The sequence below is a fragment of the Bos grunniens genome, chromosome 2 (assembly GCF_055505025.1).
Source record: "Bos grunniens cultivar Pamir isolate PY7600 chromosome 2, Bosgru_T2T1.0, whole genome shotgun sequence".
Taxonomy (NCBI): Eukaryota; Metazoa; Chordata; class Mammalia; order Artiodactyla; family Bovidae; genus Bos; species Bos grunniens.
The window spans coordinates 40,263,252-40,279,713 of NC_141166.1; the positions used below are offsets into that span (position 1 = coordinate 40,263,252).

The 16,462-nt window shown below is 39.6% G+C and overlaps 1 protein-coding gene across 28 annotated transcripts in view; it reads right to left on the minus strand.

The window, feature by feature from the left end:
• PIKFYVE (phosphoinositide kinase, FYVE-type zinc finger containing) overlaps positions 1–16,462 on the minus strand; it is an 81,638-nt gene that overhangs the window by 64,377 nt on the left and 799 nt on the right. For 5 of the 28 annotated variants that reach the window (XM_086342954.1, XM_086343052.1, XM_086343042.1 and 2 more), the window contains exons 1-8: positions 15,611–15,895; positions 12,097–12,277; positions 9,273–9,422; positions 8,696–8,731; positions 5,873–5,991; positions 4,971–5,142; positions 923–1,130; positions 10–99 (exon numbers count right to left, since the gene is read on the minus strand). In XM_086342954.1, the coding sequence (XP_086199080.1) occupies positions 10–99; positions 923–1,130; positions 4,971–5,142; positions 5,873–5,991; positions 8,696–8,731; positions 9,273–9,422; positions 12,097–12,268 (947 nt within the window). In that variant the 5' untranslated portion in view covers positions 12,269–12,277; positions 15,611–15,895. Of the gene's footprint in view, positions 1–9; positions 100–922; positions 1,131–4,970; positions 5,143–5,872; positions 5,992–8,695; positions 8,732–9,272; positions 9,423–12,096; positions 12,278–15,610; positions 16,058–16,462 lie in introns of those variants that run through there. The other 23 variants (XR_015142940.1, XM_086343095.1, XM_086342974.1 and 20 more) reach the window with 15 other exon arrangements.

The window sequence follows — 16,462 nt, forward strand, 5'->3', positions numbered from 1 at the left end:
GCAGTTCACCTATTTCGAGCAGGAGATTTCCCAGCATCCTCTTGAACAGATACAAGTCTTGTTGAAAGAGCAGTGTTTGAGGAGTCTGGATGAATTAAACTAGAAAGAAAATAGGAATATACTGAGATGATTTGAGAGTTACAGGCAAATCCAATTTCAATAGAGTGCTATAACATTTAAAAGCAGGTTGTTTTCTGCAATAATGAGCTTATGGGTCATTATTTTCTTCTTTCAGTTGAGGTAGAAATAGGATAAATTTTGTCTTCGGGATAACAATACCAAAAGATCAATAGAGGAAGTTTATTAAGTGAGTGTGTATGTGTGTGCACATGCATGCATGCTCAGTCACGTGTGACTCTTTGAGACCCTATGGACTACAGCCCACCAGGCTCCTCTGTCCATGAAATTTTCCAGGCAAGAATACTAGAGTGGGTTGCCACTTCCTACTCCCGAGAATCTTCCCGATCCAGGGGTCAAACTTTCGTCTCTTGCATCTTCTGCATTACAGGTGGATTCTTTTATCACCACACCACCTTGGAAGCCCAGAATCTTTGCAACCCCCTGGGCTGTAGCCCACCAGGCTCCTCTGTCCATGGAATTTCCCAGGCAAGAATACTGGAGTGGGTTGCCATTTGCTCTTAAAGGGGATTTTCCCAACCCAAGGATCAAGCCCACATCTCCTGCATCTCCTGCATTGCAAGCAGATATATTCTTTGCCGTTGAGCCACAGGGAAGCCCTAGTTATTAAGTGTAACAGGTGGCAATAAAACAATAAAACTGGCTGAATGAGTGACTTATAGAACTCTTCACATCACATATACAAAACAGAAGTACTCTGGGGTAGAAATCCTGAGCTCAAATATTTTATTCTTAGTCCCCATAACTTAGTGGAATAGCACTGCAGATACATAAGTGACTGTACCTTTGCCAGGCAAAATCATCCTCTAAAAATATGTTGCGGCTGGCTTTTCTACTCCCCACAGGCGTACGGGGTTCATTTGGATCAAGTACAGACACAGAGGAAGCAGAGTCTGAAAGAGCATTCAAGTCTTCACCAATGGAATTACTGTCTGTGGAATGAGCATAACTTAAGGCTATTTTTCTACAGTATGTACAGGCTCGGAGGTCCCCTAGGAAGAAAAAAAAAAAAAGAAGAAAACTTATTAGATGATAACTAACCTATCTACTTACCAGAACTATTAAACCCTTGGCTTAATAGTTAATCTAATAATGGGGAACCATCTTCAAGTAAAGACTACCAAACAAGACCTTTTTTTAAAAGTGAAGTAACTTTGTTAGCTCTGTTATATATTTTAAAACCGAAGAGGTTGGGAGGGAGGTTTAAGAGGGAGGGGATACATGTCTACATATAACTGATTCACTTCATTGTACAGCAGGAACTAACATAACATTTTAAAACTGTACTCCAATTAAAAAAAAGAAAGAAAAGCAACAGGAAGAGCAAATATGTGGGTAAATAAGAATTTACCATATAAAATAATAAAAAAATTTTTTACTAAAAACCAAAATTATGATAACTCCATCCAGCTACCCAAATTACTGCAAATATTTATAATAACTTAAGAAAATATGATTCAATGGACTAGAAAACTCCGCTACAAGAGTATTCTTCAAGGTTCTAGAAGTGAAGTAAGGGAATCTATGAAAGACAGAGGTTCAAGGAAAAAAATTTTAGTTGAATACATAAACCAACACAAATAGAAGAAACACTTTTTACCTCGGTAACAAGGAAGGAGGAAAATGTTTAGTTCTTTATGTGAAGTCATAAAGATTGACCTCCACAAGGGGGCACAGTTTCAAAAACTGTTTAAAAACAAACAAAACTGGCGTACAAACAATAAGAAATATGGGTCGGGGGAACTATAAAGGAAATTCTCGTGGTAAAAGTTAGGATGGAAATGAAATATTCTTGGGAAGACAATAAGGTTATTTAATAATTTTAAGTGTTTTTTTTTTTTTTTTCCTGGAAGCAGTCCTACCCAAATATAAGTTTCATTTCTACCCTGTTCTTCTGCAACAATTTTTTGTGTGATTCTATAACATTTTAGCATACTAAAAAAGGAGGTAAGATAATTAAACTTTACTAATAACATGTTACATAACAATTCTACCTTCTTTTTACCATTAACATTAGAAAACTGAAGTGACATGGAACAAAAGACTTCTAGAAGTCAACTGTACTGTGTTTTTACCATAATTACTACAAAGGACAATGTATGGTCTTATTTTTTAAGAACTATTTTATAGTACTCCATTTTATTAAATTATGCATGTATTTTAAGCAAAATTAAGTATCACTTGTTGGGTTACTCATTTCTAACACAATTCAACAGACGAATCTAAAGAAAAATGTCTCCAATCATGAACCACCACCAACCCCAAACCTCTTCCCCCCACCAAAAAAAAACTGAACTCTAGCCCAGGATAAATGAGAGTGGAGGACATACCACCACTAGCTGACCAAGGTTGAATTTCAGAAAAGAGATAAAATTACTTCCTGCAGAAAAGTATTTAAGTTGCCACAACAAAGGCTTGGTTCTTACACTGTAAAGAAAATCTCCCTTAATCAGTCAGCTATTACAATGAAAATGATCAGGTAAATTAAGGGAGCCAAGCTTGACCAGAAAAGTTCTCATTTCATGGAGAATCCTCACCAGCAAGGGCCTATAGAGCAGTAAAAAAAAAAAAAAAAATTACATGAGGTGTTGAAAAGGCTGACAAGACACAGCCCCTCAGTTCATTGGAGACAACAGACACATACAATTCAAAAGTTGTAAGGCAGACACAAAGACAACACTGCTACTACCATTAACAATAATAACATCCACTGATCTGTTTCTAGGTGCCTAAGTATTCTAGGTATTCAGGGTCACAACATATGTTTGTGTTCAGAATCTATTATCCCAACTGCAATGGTCAACTTTATGTGTCACCTTGGCAAGACTGATGAGTCGGTCCAACAATAGTCCAGCTGTTGCTGTGAAGGTTTTTTTTTTTTAAGATGTGATTCACATTTACAATCTGTGACTTTAAGTAGTTACCCTCCATAATGTGGATGCATCTCATCCAATAATTTGAAGGCCTGTGGAATGCTCTAAAGGAAGGGATCCAAAGGCTTAGAGAGTCTGCTATGAGCTGATTTACCAGGTAAGATCTGCTCACTTGCCCCAGGAGGACCCAGGGCACATACCTTTCACCGTGACTATGAGAAAAAAAGATCTGTGAGGGGAGCACCAGCATCCCCTGTAGAGTATTGTAGTCACCTCTCTCTGTGGGAATTATCATTGAACTATTGGTGCTGAACTGGAAAACCTAAATGCACTGGGACCACTGGATCCCAGGTTGGCAGGGGCAGAGTGGTGGCATTTAATCTCAAAAGACAAGGTTAGCATGAACGGACATCAGAGTCAAAGCGGTAACCAGAATAGTATAACACATATAGAGATCTGTGACACCTCTGACCAGGGTGTTCCTAAAGCAAATGGGCAGTCTTCTAAATCCTTACTGGATTTGTATAAGAAAAAGCGTTCTGGATCAAGACAACCAAAGTCTATCTTGAATCAAAATGAGTCATGACCCCTCAACAAATTCTCAGGCCCAGAGTTCTTTGAATGGACGCTGGGTCACCTTGAGGTAGGGATCCACTACACTGCCAAAAAGTATATACTGTTAATCTTCCTACGAGGTCTCCTCTGAGGACCTATAGCCTTTTACCAGAGTGACCATGCATTGAGAAAAAGGTAATAGTCAAACTTTTAGGGGATTACTGGACTTTGGCTCTGAACTAACACTAATACCAAGAATCCAAAACGTTACTATGATTTCAAGTCAGCAGGGGCTTACAGAAGTCATGATCAATAGAGTTTCAGCTCAGGTCCATCTTACAGTGGGCTCAACAGGTCCCCAAAGCCACTAGTAGTTATAGCTCAGTTCTAAAATATGTAACTGGAATAGATATTCTCAGCAAATGGCAAAACCCCTACGTTTCTTCCCTGACCTGTGGAGTAAGGGCAATTATGGTAGTTCTGGCCTCCAGACAACAAATTTCTGTTTATTCTAAGCCACTCAGTTTGTGGTATTTTGTTAAGAGAGCCCTAGGCAACTGAGGTATCAACCACCTTAAAAAGACAAGATTTTACCCAAAGAGTAATGGGAGCTCTGAAAGGGTATTAGGCAGGGGACATACCCTGACATGATCAAACTAGCATTTAACAGGACACTGACTAAAGTATGAAAAAACAATCTGAGGTAGGGAAAAATTAAAGGTAAAAAAAACTTTAAAAGGCTGTAGCCATAATCTTTCATCATCTTTCATGGATGAAAGATAACTGGGGTCTGAACTCTGAAGCAGTTTAGGTTTAAAAAGAAATTTTCAGTGAATAATAAAAATAACATGAGAGAGATACTGAGAATGTTCTCTTTTTGGTAACTTCTGTACATCTTCCACTCCCTAATCACTACACACACCATTGCTTAGTTTCCTTCTGCTTCAATAAATAATTTTAAATTTCTGTATTACTAAAGTTCAGGAAAGAATAGTAGTAAATGTAATTTGCTAGAGCACAGTGTTAAGGAATATATATCTGCATATACTTTGTATATATAAAATACAAAATTTGTATTTTGTAAAATAAAAACTCTCACGGTAACATAAACCACTCTAACCATCACTCTAACCATCCTGCTTAATAAACATGAATGATGCCGTGGATTTTCCACTACCATCTATGATACACTGTCTTTTACTCTTGTTATTTATGAACATCTCCATCTACTTTATTACCTGACTACAAAGTCCTTTAAAGCAAAGTCGTGTCTCCCTGTTTGTTCTCCCCATGTCTCACACATAAAGTCCAAAATAAACAATGACTTAACATGGGTCCCCTATTGCAACTATTTTATTGCTGTGACCTTTAAAAACTGCAAAAATGTCGATAAAGCTCATTTACCTGTATAACCCATAAATTTTCCAGGGATTTCTTGATTGCAGCAACGACTGCAGAAAATCTGCCCACAGAGTCGGCAGTGGTGTCTGCGCCTAAAAGTGGTAAATTTCTCATTACAGTCATAGCACTCTTTACACTGGCTATCTGGCATCCAGTATTGCTTCAGGTCACTATCCTGCAACAATAAAAATGTGTGAAGGCTTCTTGAAAATACTTTTTATCAAACTGCAAAGGCAAATACAACGCTAGTCAAAATCTTAGAAAATTTCTTTTGCAGAAATTAACAAGCTATTTGTAAAATTCACATGGGAATGCAAAAGTTCAAGAGAACCAACCAAGGCAATCTTAAAGAATGAGCTGAAGGACTTATAATGTCTGTCATTAAGATTTATTCTAAACCTACAGTAATTTTAGACAAAGTATTAGTGTAAGGAAAAATGGAGCTGTGGAACAAAGAGAAGAGCCCTGGCACACCCTCACACATATATGTAGACTTATGACAAGGTGTGTAACGCAATCAGTGAAGGATGGTCTTTAAAAAAAGAAAATGGTACTGGGTCCAACTGGACATCAATGGGGAAAAACATGAATCTTGATCCATATACCTTCACATCAATAAAAAAGCTTCTTGAAGAAACCATGGAAGATAGTCTCCCATGGTTCATTTTTTACTGCCCCTGGGTTGGAAAAACACTTTTTAAATAGAGCACAAAAAGCATAACCCATAAAAAGAAAAAAATTTGATAAACTAAAATAAGGAACTTATGAGTAAAATCTGCTGTCCACAGTTGGAGTAAACATTAACTGAACTTTCTTTCAAGTGGCATTGTACCATTTTCAGTGAGCACCGCATGATCCCCATATAAGTGCTTAATAAGTAATCTTCTAAAGAATCTAGATAATACCTGGCTCTTCCCCTCCATGATTTCCTTGAGGCGTTTTAATACTGTGCTGAGGCTTCGGAGTTGAACAGCTGTGCGAGGGTCATGACCTCCAAAAGTAGGTTCTGCCTTCCTTCTGGTGTCTGAGTTAGGATTACAAAACAAAAAACTACTTTAATAGTATCAATGCAAAGTGCTTCTTACTTTTACCATATAGTTATGTTTGCCAGCCAGTGACACAGACTGAGAGTTAAAACTAGTCTTTATAAGGGTAAGAGGCTGTTCAAAGTGTAAAACACTGCTTCACAAGCAAATGCGGACTGAGACAGCACCGTTTGAGACCACTGATGATTTTGAGGCCTGGATGGGAGCATCACTTAACATGGCATAAAACTCATTAGTGATTTCTTGGGCCCTTCAGTCCCAGGTCAGAATAAATCTCTACTAGAAATTTAGCAGAAGGAAAAGCAATGCCAGTGAGTTATCCTAGCCTAGTCTCCACAGTCATCAGGTCAGCAACAGGGCTGAACAGTTCGGCTAGGCCTTACAGATCACAAAACCAAAGGCTTGTGTTGCAGATCATTAGGAAAGAACTTAATAGCCAACCTCAGAGTCTGACAGACTTCAGAACACCCAGGATGGTAATTTATGCACAGACTTCCCTTCACCAATGTCCAAGAAGGCTTCTCTTTACCAAAGAATTGCTACAGCTCCAACCCTACCCTTCCCTGCCACCTCCCCTCCCCTATAGCTCCAAGCAAGAAGGAATCACTTGCTCTTGAAACAGCAATACTGAAGCCAGTCCTGTCAATAAAAAAATAGGCTTACATTCCAGTTTTGTGGCCAGAATGGGCTCTGCCTACCAAAGCTATCATATGTTATTTCTTTATTTCAGAGCAAGATTACAACTAAGGTTTCTACCTATCCCTGGCTCCAGCAGTTTTTAAACCTAAGGATGAAGGAGAGTTGGCCTGACAAAATGGATGAACACCTCTATTAGCTTAATCTCATTAACCTCATAACCTATGGCAAGGCCCTCTCTAAATCCTTCTCAAACTCACTATTTGCTACATTTGCTTTAGATGTTCTTTGTTTTGGATGAGTGGCAAAGAAAAGACTACAAAGAAATGAGAAGTTAATATTTAAATCTAAACTGATGAAGAACTTCCATCGATACTAATTATGGAAATACTTATTTAAACGGCACTTACGTTACAAAACTGAAAACTGTATCTTTCTATAAACAATACCTTAATCTCAGCAGATACATTATTACTACAATAAAAATGTATATTAGAATGACAAAACTGCTCTTGAGTCTTTGTGATAAACCAACTCTCCATGATTTATGAACTGCAAAAGGAGAGACAGATGAAGCTGTTAGAACAGGAAAGCTGTGGTCCCATGCACGGGAAATAATTAACTGCAAAGCCCCTTGCGTATAGCCACTTAGGAGTATAAGAGAATACAAATAGCATCATCCATTGAAAAAGCAGGAGCAAGACTATTCCTAGAAACAACAGATGATGGCTTCAACGTGGATGAGGATGAAAAAAGGAGAGAAAATCCGGTTCAGCACTCTGCCCTCAAGCAATCATCTCAGCTGCTTCTCTTGTAAAATGAATATTCTTAATAGAAAATCAAATGACTTCCCAGGGTCACAGAGCTGGTAAATTGTGGAATCACAGGCTTTTAATAGGAAAAGGAACTAGACTGGTCAAACAGTCCCAGGCTCATCAAACTCAAATGCCTTGAGCGGCTAAGGAAGAATCAAAGAATCAAGTGGACTGAGAAAAGACTGTAAGGAATGCAGCAAACTAGACATTACGAGTTCCACCTAGCAATATTTAAATTCAAGCTTATCAAAATAACAAGACAAGGTTTGGTAAGCTGTCAGTTTGTAACCCCTACAAGACTAGATTCTAGTCTAACTCCTCAATTTTATAAACAAAGAAATCCTATGCTTAATTCAATATAGGATACAGTCAAAAGAGTTCCCTTAACAAAAACAGGAGTGACACTCCGGACCGGGTTCAAGAACTAAGGAGTTTAAGGTTCAAAGTCAGATTGGGATGGTCTCTTCCTTCCATCCATCTGAAGTAAGGAACTTACTTCTCCCTCTCCCTCTTCCTTCCTTCTGATTCTTCCTACCAAACAGCTGACATAACCCAGGCTAGGGCCCTCTGCCCTGGGAAACCTGCAGAGGTGATGCAGCCAGCTCTGCTCCAGTCCTCTGGGAAAAGCTCTCTTTCTGCTCGGCTTCGCCGCCTCCTCTGACCTATTGGTAGCAGGTTCTGAGACAAGTCCCAACTAGCCATTAATAAAATATGCTTCTGCCGACCACCATTACCTGTGCCTGCCTACTTGTCACTCGAAGACCTTGGAGGGAAGACTGGCCAGACAAGACAAGAGCTGATGTTCACAGACACCTGATTTCCAATGCTGTACCCCTTTTCCCCTCTTATGCCACCTCTCATTGCCCTTCCCCTACCACCTTGAGTCAGGCAAACCACTTCATTGAGTTGAATAATCTAACAGAAATAAAACATACAACAACTCACTTTAGCTAGTCTCTTGATGCAGGCACTGATCCCAGTCTGTACTCAACAGAAGAGCATGAAAATGAAGGCGATGACAGTATAGCAGAACAGGATGGAGAACAAACAGGTGAGAGGAGCTCAGTTTATCCAGCCACACTGACAGTTTGCACCCCGACAAGGACAGAAAGCCAAGAGCAAGTGGCAGCCCACTGATGGAACTGAGAGACTTCTGCAACCAGCGGCATGCACATCACATTACACTGGCCACCCCAAGAACAGATGTAGCAATCACAAAGTTCAAACCAACCTGAGTTCTCCTGGGGGTGTTGCAAACTGTCCTCTGCTGAAACCCAAGCAAGTAATTAATCAAAAACAAAAACAAAAAACCACCAGTCAAGAGATCTCTGCCTTGTCCAAATTAAAGTTTACTGAAATGTTTAAGAACTCTTGTTTGCTAGGTCACTTCAGTCATGTCCAACTCTTTGCAACCCTATGGACTGTAGCCCACCAGGATTCCCTGGAGATCCCTCTGTTGCTGAGATTCTCCAGGCAAGAATACTGGAGTGGGTTGCCATGTCCTCCTCCAGGGGATCTTCCCAACCCAGAGATCTACCCCATATTTCTTATGTCTCCTACATTGATAGGTAGGTTCTTTACCACTAGCATCACTTGGAAAGCCCAAATTAAAGTTTAATGAAATGTTTTAAGAACTTCTGTTTAGGTATCAACAAATTATTTCACTATCCAGGTAAGTTTCATTAATTCTCAAGAGTACCTGACCATTCCAAATAGCAAAAAAGTTAAGTCAATTAACAACCTGGGAAACACAACGACTGGGAAAAGTCTAATACTCAGAGAGGAATGAAATGCGAACAGTATCATACCTAACACTGAAGATCGACGCTGGAACTCCTCATTAAGCCGCTTTTTATAAGGTGTAGGTGATCTCACAGATTGTGTTCTTGAAGGGAGCTGAGGGCTGGTCCAACTTCCACTCAGAGACTGTTGCTCTCCCTGGCCCCCTTCTCCTCTCTCTGTAGCAAAGGAAAGCTTGGAATTATTGGAAAAACTAAGACTCAAGAGCTCAGCAAAGAAAAGGAAATAGATGAGATTTTTCAGGAAAGAATGTATACTTGTATCACATACCTAAGTAAAACTTAGGGTTAAAAAAAAATTCAAAACAGGTGGCAAAATTACAGGCCAATAATTACATCCTTGGTACATGTGACCTTCGATGTGTTTTACTTTTCACTAAAAAGTTGAGCATGTTAAGGAAATAGAATGCAAGCTCCACATGAAAGCTGGGATCTTTTGTTATTCTATTTCATTTATGGGATAGATTCCCTGGTGGCTCAGAGGGTAAAGTGTCTGCCTGCAATGAGGGAGACCGGAGTTCGATCCCTGAGTCGGGAAAATCCCCTGGAGAAGGAAATGGCAACCCACTCCAGTTCCCTTGCCGGGAAAATCCCATGGATGGAAGAGCCTGGTGGGCTACAGTCCATGGGGTCGCACAGAGTCGGACACGACTGAGCGACTTCACTTCACTTTCCTTGACTATTAACATAGTGCCCAGTGGACAGCAGGTGCTCAATAAACATTTGCTTAATAAAAAGACTATTGTAAATGTAATGTATCCCTGCAGGATCCTGGAACACAAAAAGGACATTAGTAGAAACTGGAGAAATATGAATAAAACACATACTTCAGTTAGTAATATTTTGTCAATAATGGCTCACTGATTATAATAAACATACTCTACCAATGTAAGATGTTAATTACAGGGAAAACAGGGTGTAGGGATATATGAGAACGTCCTGTATTATTTTCCTAATTTTTACATAAATTCAGAATTATTCAAAATAAGACTGTTCAGATTTCTTTAAAAAAAAAAAAAAAAGATTACTGTTTTCAAAATTTTGGACTAATGGGAGATTTTACAGAGCTTTAAACATGCCTGCTAATAAAAGTCAGTTAATACTATTAAAATTTCCACTGAGTTAAACTATTAATCCATAAATCCCTTTCAACAAGAGGGATTACTTTCTAACACATTTCAAACAATATTGTCAAATATAAAGCAAAAGATGTAGACCATGTTTTTTAACTATTCTAATGAGTAAAAAACATATTACTTAAAAAGAGCTCATTTTAAAAACAATTTTCATTTGATATCATTAAATGTATTAAACAGATTAACAAGCCTGCTGACAGCTTTTAATTTTTGAAAAATATGAACCCTTCCTCCCATGTGCTCATTCTTTAGTTTTATTGCTTTCATTAAAATCTTTTGGCTATTAACCTCTAAAAGAGCAAAGTCCATCCTATGGACTTCAGTTCAGTTCAGTCGCTCAGTCATGTCCGACTCTTTGCCACCCCATGAATCGCAGCACGCCAGGCCTCCCTGTCCATCACCAACTCCTGGAGTTCACTCAAATTCATGTCCATCGAGTCCATGATGCCATCCAGCCATCTCATCCTCTATCATCCCCTTCTCCTTCTGCCCCCAATCCCTCCCAGCATCAGAGTCTTTTCCAATGAGTCAACTCTTCACATGAGGTGGCCAAAGTACTTTCCATCCAAAGAACACACAAGACTGATCTCCTTTAGAATGGACTGGTTGGATCTCCTTGCAGTCCAAGGGACTCTCAAGAGTCTTCTCCAACACCACAGTGCAAAAGCATCAATTCTTCAGCACTCAGCCTTCTTCACAGTCCAACTCTCACATCCATACATGACTACTGGGAAAACCATAGCCTTGACTAGACGGACCTTTGTTGGCAAAGTAATGTCTCTGCTTTTCAATATGCTATCTAGGTTGGTCATAACTTTCCTTCCAAGGAGTAAACATCTTTTAATTTCATGGCTGCAATCACCATCTGCAGTAATTTTGGAGCCCAAAAAAATAAAGTCTGCCACTGTTTCCACTGTTTCCCCATCTATTTCCCATGAAGTGATGGGACCACGTGCCATGATCTTCGTTTTCTGAATGTTGAGCTTTAAGCCAACTTTTTCACTCTCCTCTCACTTTCATCAAGAGGCTTTTTAGTTCCTCTTCACTTTCTGCCATAATGGTGGTATAATCTGCATATCTGAGATTATTGATATTTCTCCCAGCAATCTTGATTCCAGCTTGTGCTTCTTCCAGCCCAACGTTTCTCATGATGTACTCTGCATAGAAGTCAAATAAGCAGGGTGACAATATACAGCCTTGACATACTCCTTTTCCTATTTGGAACCAGTCTGTTGTTCCATGTCCAGTTGTAACTGTTGCTTCCTGACCTGCATACAGATTTCTCAAGAGGCAGATCAGGTGGTCTGGTATTCCCATCTCTTTCAGAATTTTCCACAGTTTATTGTGATCCACACAGTCAAAGGCTTTGGCATAGTCAATAAAGCAGAAATAGATGTGTTTCTGGAACTCTCTTGCTTTTTCAATACAGATATATTAACAAAGGGAAAAAAAATGATGATGCTAACTTTAACCTCGTTTTAACATTTAGTTTTCAATTCCAACTTTCCATTCCAATAATTACTAAGATTAAAGAGAAAACTCTAGTTTTCTTTTCTTATGTAATTAAACCCAAGGACCTATGATGAAGGCTACTTCCTAGTTAATATTCACTTTCTTGTAAAGACACAGCATGAAAGTTAACAAGAGAATTTCAGAGAATCAAGATGGCAGGATGTCTGATCTTTAACAGGTCTTACCTTTGTTAAATCGAAAGAGATTGACAAAAGAACTATACGCTGATTTAAAAGGAGGCTCGTCCTGATCAGGAGTCAGAGGTTTAAAGTGTGTGAGATGAGAAGGACTGGTAGGAGACCGAGGCAAGTCATTAGCGGAGTCCAATGTTGGGGAAGTCTTATCATCTGTGGCCATTTCATGAGTCTAATAAACAAAAGAAATAAGCAAAAGTAAGTTCCTCAGGAAGCCCAAATAGCACCCAAGTCTAGAAATCTGACTTCAAAAACTCACACCTAAGAAAACCAGAGTACTTAAGTCTACTTCAGCATACGTTCCAAATCAATACTTGAAAACACTGCAGTCTAGATCATAAGGAAGAGTTTCAATTATCTAAAACTAGGAACGTTTACAGTCAATCTCATTTTCAAAATTAATATATTTTTAGGTATTTGTATTTTATGTATATGTATTTGTAGTTTCAAACACACACACAAAAAAACCCCAAAAGTATTAAAAATTTGAAGGCAAGGAAAAAATGTGAACAGGCAAAAAGGAAAAAAAGATTTTTCACTTTATTTATATGTTTTTCATTCTAAGATTTTTTTTCTTGAAAAAGAAACAGCTCTTTAAAGTTGGGGGGGGCAGTAAACTGGTTTTACAAAAGCATACAAATTCTTCAAAGTTTTATTTTACTTATTCCAATGTTTGCTTTTTTAAAAAGTATCAAAAAATAAATACTTCCAAGAACGGGAAATAAAAGTCATCCTCTAATGACATTTCTATATAACCTCAAAAGTTATCTCAAACTGACTCATCAGCTATGAGAATGATCTAAACCAACAAGCTGATCCCCATTAAATGTCCTCCTAGGCACAGAAGCCTGGTTTTTCTCCTTAAGTCTAAACTCATATAGGCATTAAAATGAAGATCTTAAAGTGCTTTTTCTTCTAAATAACCAAAAATCATAATTCAACCAAAGGACTGTTACCTACATCCTCAGATGCAGGTAACAGAAAAGCACAGATGTCTATTTTCTGCCATATTGATAAATACTTCAAATAAAAGAGAAGACCAGGAACTACGCATAACTTATTAGAATGCTATAGCTTGTAATCTTGTATTTACGAGGACACCACACTCTTATAAAATGCTCTTCACTTTCAAAATCTTACCTACCATCTCATTTCATTTCCATAAATGCCTGGAACACAAAACTGGCCTTATTACTACATTTTACCTCTGAGGCAACCAATGTACACTGACCCTAAAACAACTTTCTCGAGGGTCACATAAGCTATTCAGTGGTCCAACTATAACTAGACGCCAAGTTTCACTCCAGAATTACTTTTTTCCCCCTGAGGGCAGCATTTTTTATCTAATTATTTCCTCTTTTAATGAAAGAGGTACTTCAAGTTTGTAATAGTTTTGGAGGCATACACTCTTGGTTTCAAATTTTGACTATGAAATTTCTTAGCTGAGTAAACCCACCTTAAGAGCCCTGTAAGATATATATCACCATCCTCATTTTACATAGTGGAAACTGAGGCATAGTGTGACTAAGTGGGATAGTGTATGTGAAGCACTTTTAGCAGAGTACTTGCCCATAAAAGGCACAGAATTCATTTTTAGAGCAAAATTATTTTGTAGCTCTTCACAGACTTTCAATTCTGGTCTATTTGAATTCTAACTGTTAAGGATGTTGCCTGAATAATAATTTAATTGTTCATTAAACAAAACAAAAATAAAACCACTGACAAAAAGAATTTTGGCAACAAACATTTATTGGAACGGGGTGGAGGGGAAGAAAAAGAGGAAGGGACAGGAGGAGAAGAGGAGGAAGGAAGGAGGGAAAGGACACATCCTTCGAAAGTGTCCTGACAACCCACACTCCTGCAGAAAGGGTTGGGAAATTAGCTGATGATTGACTGACCAAGTGTAAACTCAAAAACGTAAAAAGAGAGGTGACAGCAGTAACAACCTGAAGGCCTCAGAGAACATCCTACACTCTGCTTTGACACAAGTAACATGAGAGGAGTAAAGCAACCTTCCTGGACAGTCTTAGCATCACACCTAAGAGTCACTCACAAACAAACTTTAAATTATTAGACTTTGGAGATGTGAGGATAAAAATTACCATGAAAACACTGACCGATGTAGTCTCTAAAAGATACAATCACACAGAGTTAATCATAATATTTATATAATGATATCATGACCAAGAAAAAACTACCTTACAACTCTTTCTCTGGTAGCTTAATAATAACTGTCTGTGACATGAACTAGGATTCTTTACTATCTGAGAGGTAACCAGAAGTATTCACTTAACTCATTCAAAGACCTCTCTCATGTATCACCAACACATTGCCTCTTCTCCTTTGCAGACTTGTATATGCAGATCCACTAAGCACTATCAAAAGGCTTGTCAGGAATTGACATTTAGAAAATAAGCCTACTCCATCAGTCAAATCAAAATCTTAGCAGACAGAAAAACCCAAGTATCAGTTCAGTCATTTCTACAATGACTTAAAAAAAGTACAATGTTTAAAAAAAAAAAGATACTCAAAATACATCTAACAATGCAGGACAGCTGAACACTAGAAATGTTAGTTTCCATCTACAAAGATTTTTTGTGTTCAATTGTTGACTGACAAACCAACAGATGGAGGCTTTCTAAAGGAAAACCACATGATCCATATTCTTCTTCCCAGAAAGAAGAAAAAGAGGACATGGGAGAGTAGTCTTGCTCTTCAACAGAAACTTAACCTGCTCACCTCTGTCACAAACTCGAATCCAACAGAAAGAAATTAAGAATATTTTTTGTAAGAATTCTGACAGTGGGAGTTTGGGAATGCTAGAAAACAAGATTCAAATAAATCAGAAACAAAACACTACGATATAACAAAAGACGACCTCTCCTATCAATATCGGAGTAATTTTACAAGAATGTGCACTGAATCAGTACCTTATAATTTAATAAATACTCATCAGATAAACAGAAATGACATACTGAATTCCAGTATTTCTCATATTTCTTGAATGTCTCAATAATAACATATATAAACCAGAAGACCCCTGATTTCCTAAAAATTTTCCATTTTCATCCTCTTGTTGGGAACGTTCTAAGCAAGGGGAAAATACTAATTGGGAAATCAGGTCTTCTCCTCAAGAGACTGACACAGGTACAAACGGAACGGTTTCAAAGAGCAGACAAGCACTATCGGAGGTAAATACATATTTGAAACCTCACTATTGGTATCGTTTCTGTACATTAGGAACTATTTTGTCTAGTCTAAGTATGTACCTCTGAAACACAGGCTCAGAGCTTATCCATCAGAGAGAGGAGGAACTGGACTAGGGACCTCAGAAATAAGCTCAAATACACGGGACAAGACAGGAGCAAGGGAACTTCAAATGCTTCCAAGGAAACCTCTTCAAGACAGTCCCACCCGGATCCCTTCCCCACTCGCCACACAAGGGGAAGCCGGAGAATCAGGGGAGCCGCCCGAATTGGAGCACAGGTTCTCTGCCCTTCCTTACCCGGCCTCCGCCGAAGCCCGGCCTCAGCCCTAGTTGTGAAGCCCAGCTGTCGCCTTCACTTCAGAGTTCCCCTCCGCTCCGGCCATAGAGCTTCCTAAACCCGCCTTCTTCTCCCCACTCAGGCCCAACCGTCCGCGTGCCAAGTCCCTCCCTTACCTGCGCTTCCCGCCCCAGCCCCGCAGGCCACCCTCCACCCCAGCCTCGGGTTCACCAGATCCAGGTGCAAGGAGCCTAGCGCCGCGGTACTCAGGCCGCCGGCGGTTGCGGCAGGAAGCAAAGCTACTTACATGGTTGCTGCGGCTTCTAGCCTCTCACCGAGGCTCCGCCCCCTGTTCCTCCTCCCCTCCAATCGGCAACTCTCCGGACGGTGGCTCCGCCCTCCGTACCCCGCCCTCACGACGTTCGGATCAGACGCTCAGGCAGAAGGAATCCAGCCCAGATAGAGTCGTGCTCGACACCTTGACCGAGATTAAGCCGCCTGCCTTCCTAGAGGAAGCCACGGCGACTGCGCGCGTGAGTATCACGCGTGCCGGGTCACCAGACGGGTGCAGGCAGGACTGTGGTTACCGTATGTTTTCGATAATATGGGCACTCATACGACAGAGGATGAGATGGTTGGTTGGCATCACCAACCCAATGGACATGAGTTTGAGTAAGCTCCGGGAGTTGGTGATGGACAGGGAAGCCTGGCGTGCTGCAGTCCATGGATCGCAAAGAATGGGACACGACTGAGCGACTGAACTGAACTGAACTGAATGTTACCGCGCTCAGCTTTCTTACGGACTGACACTTGTGCCTAGAGCGAACACTGTTAGACTTGAGAGATGCTGCTAAATGGTCACGTGATCTTAA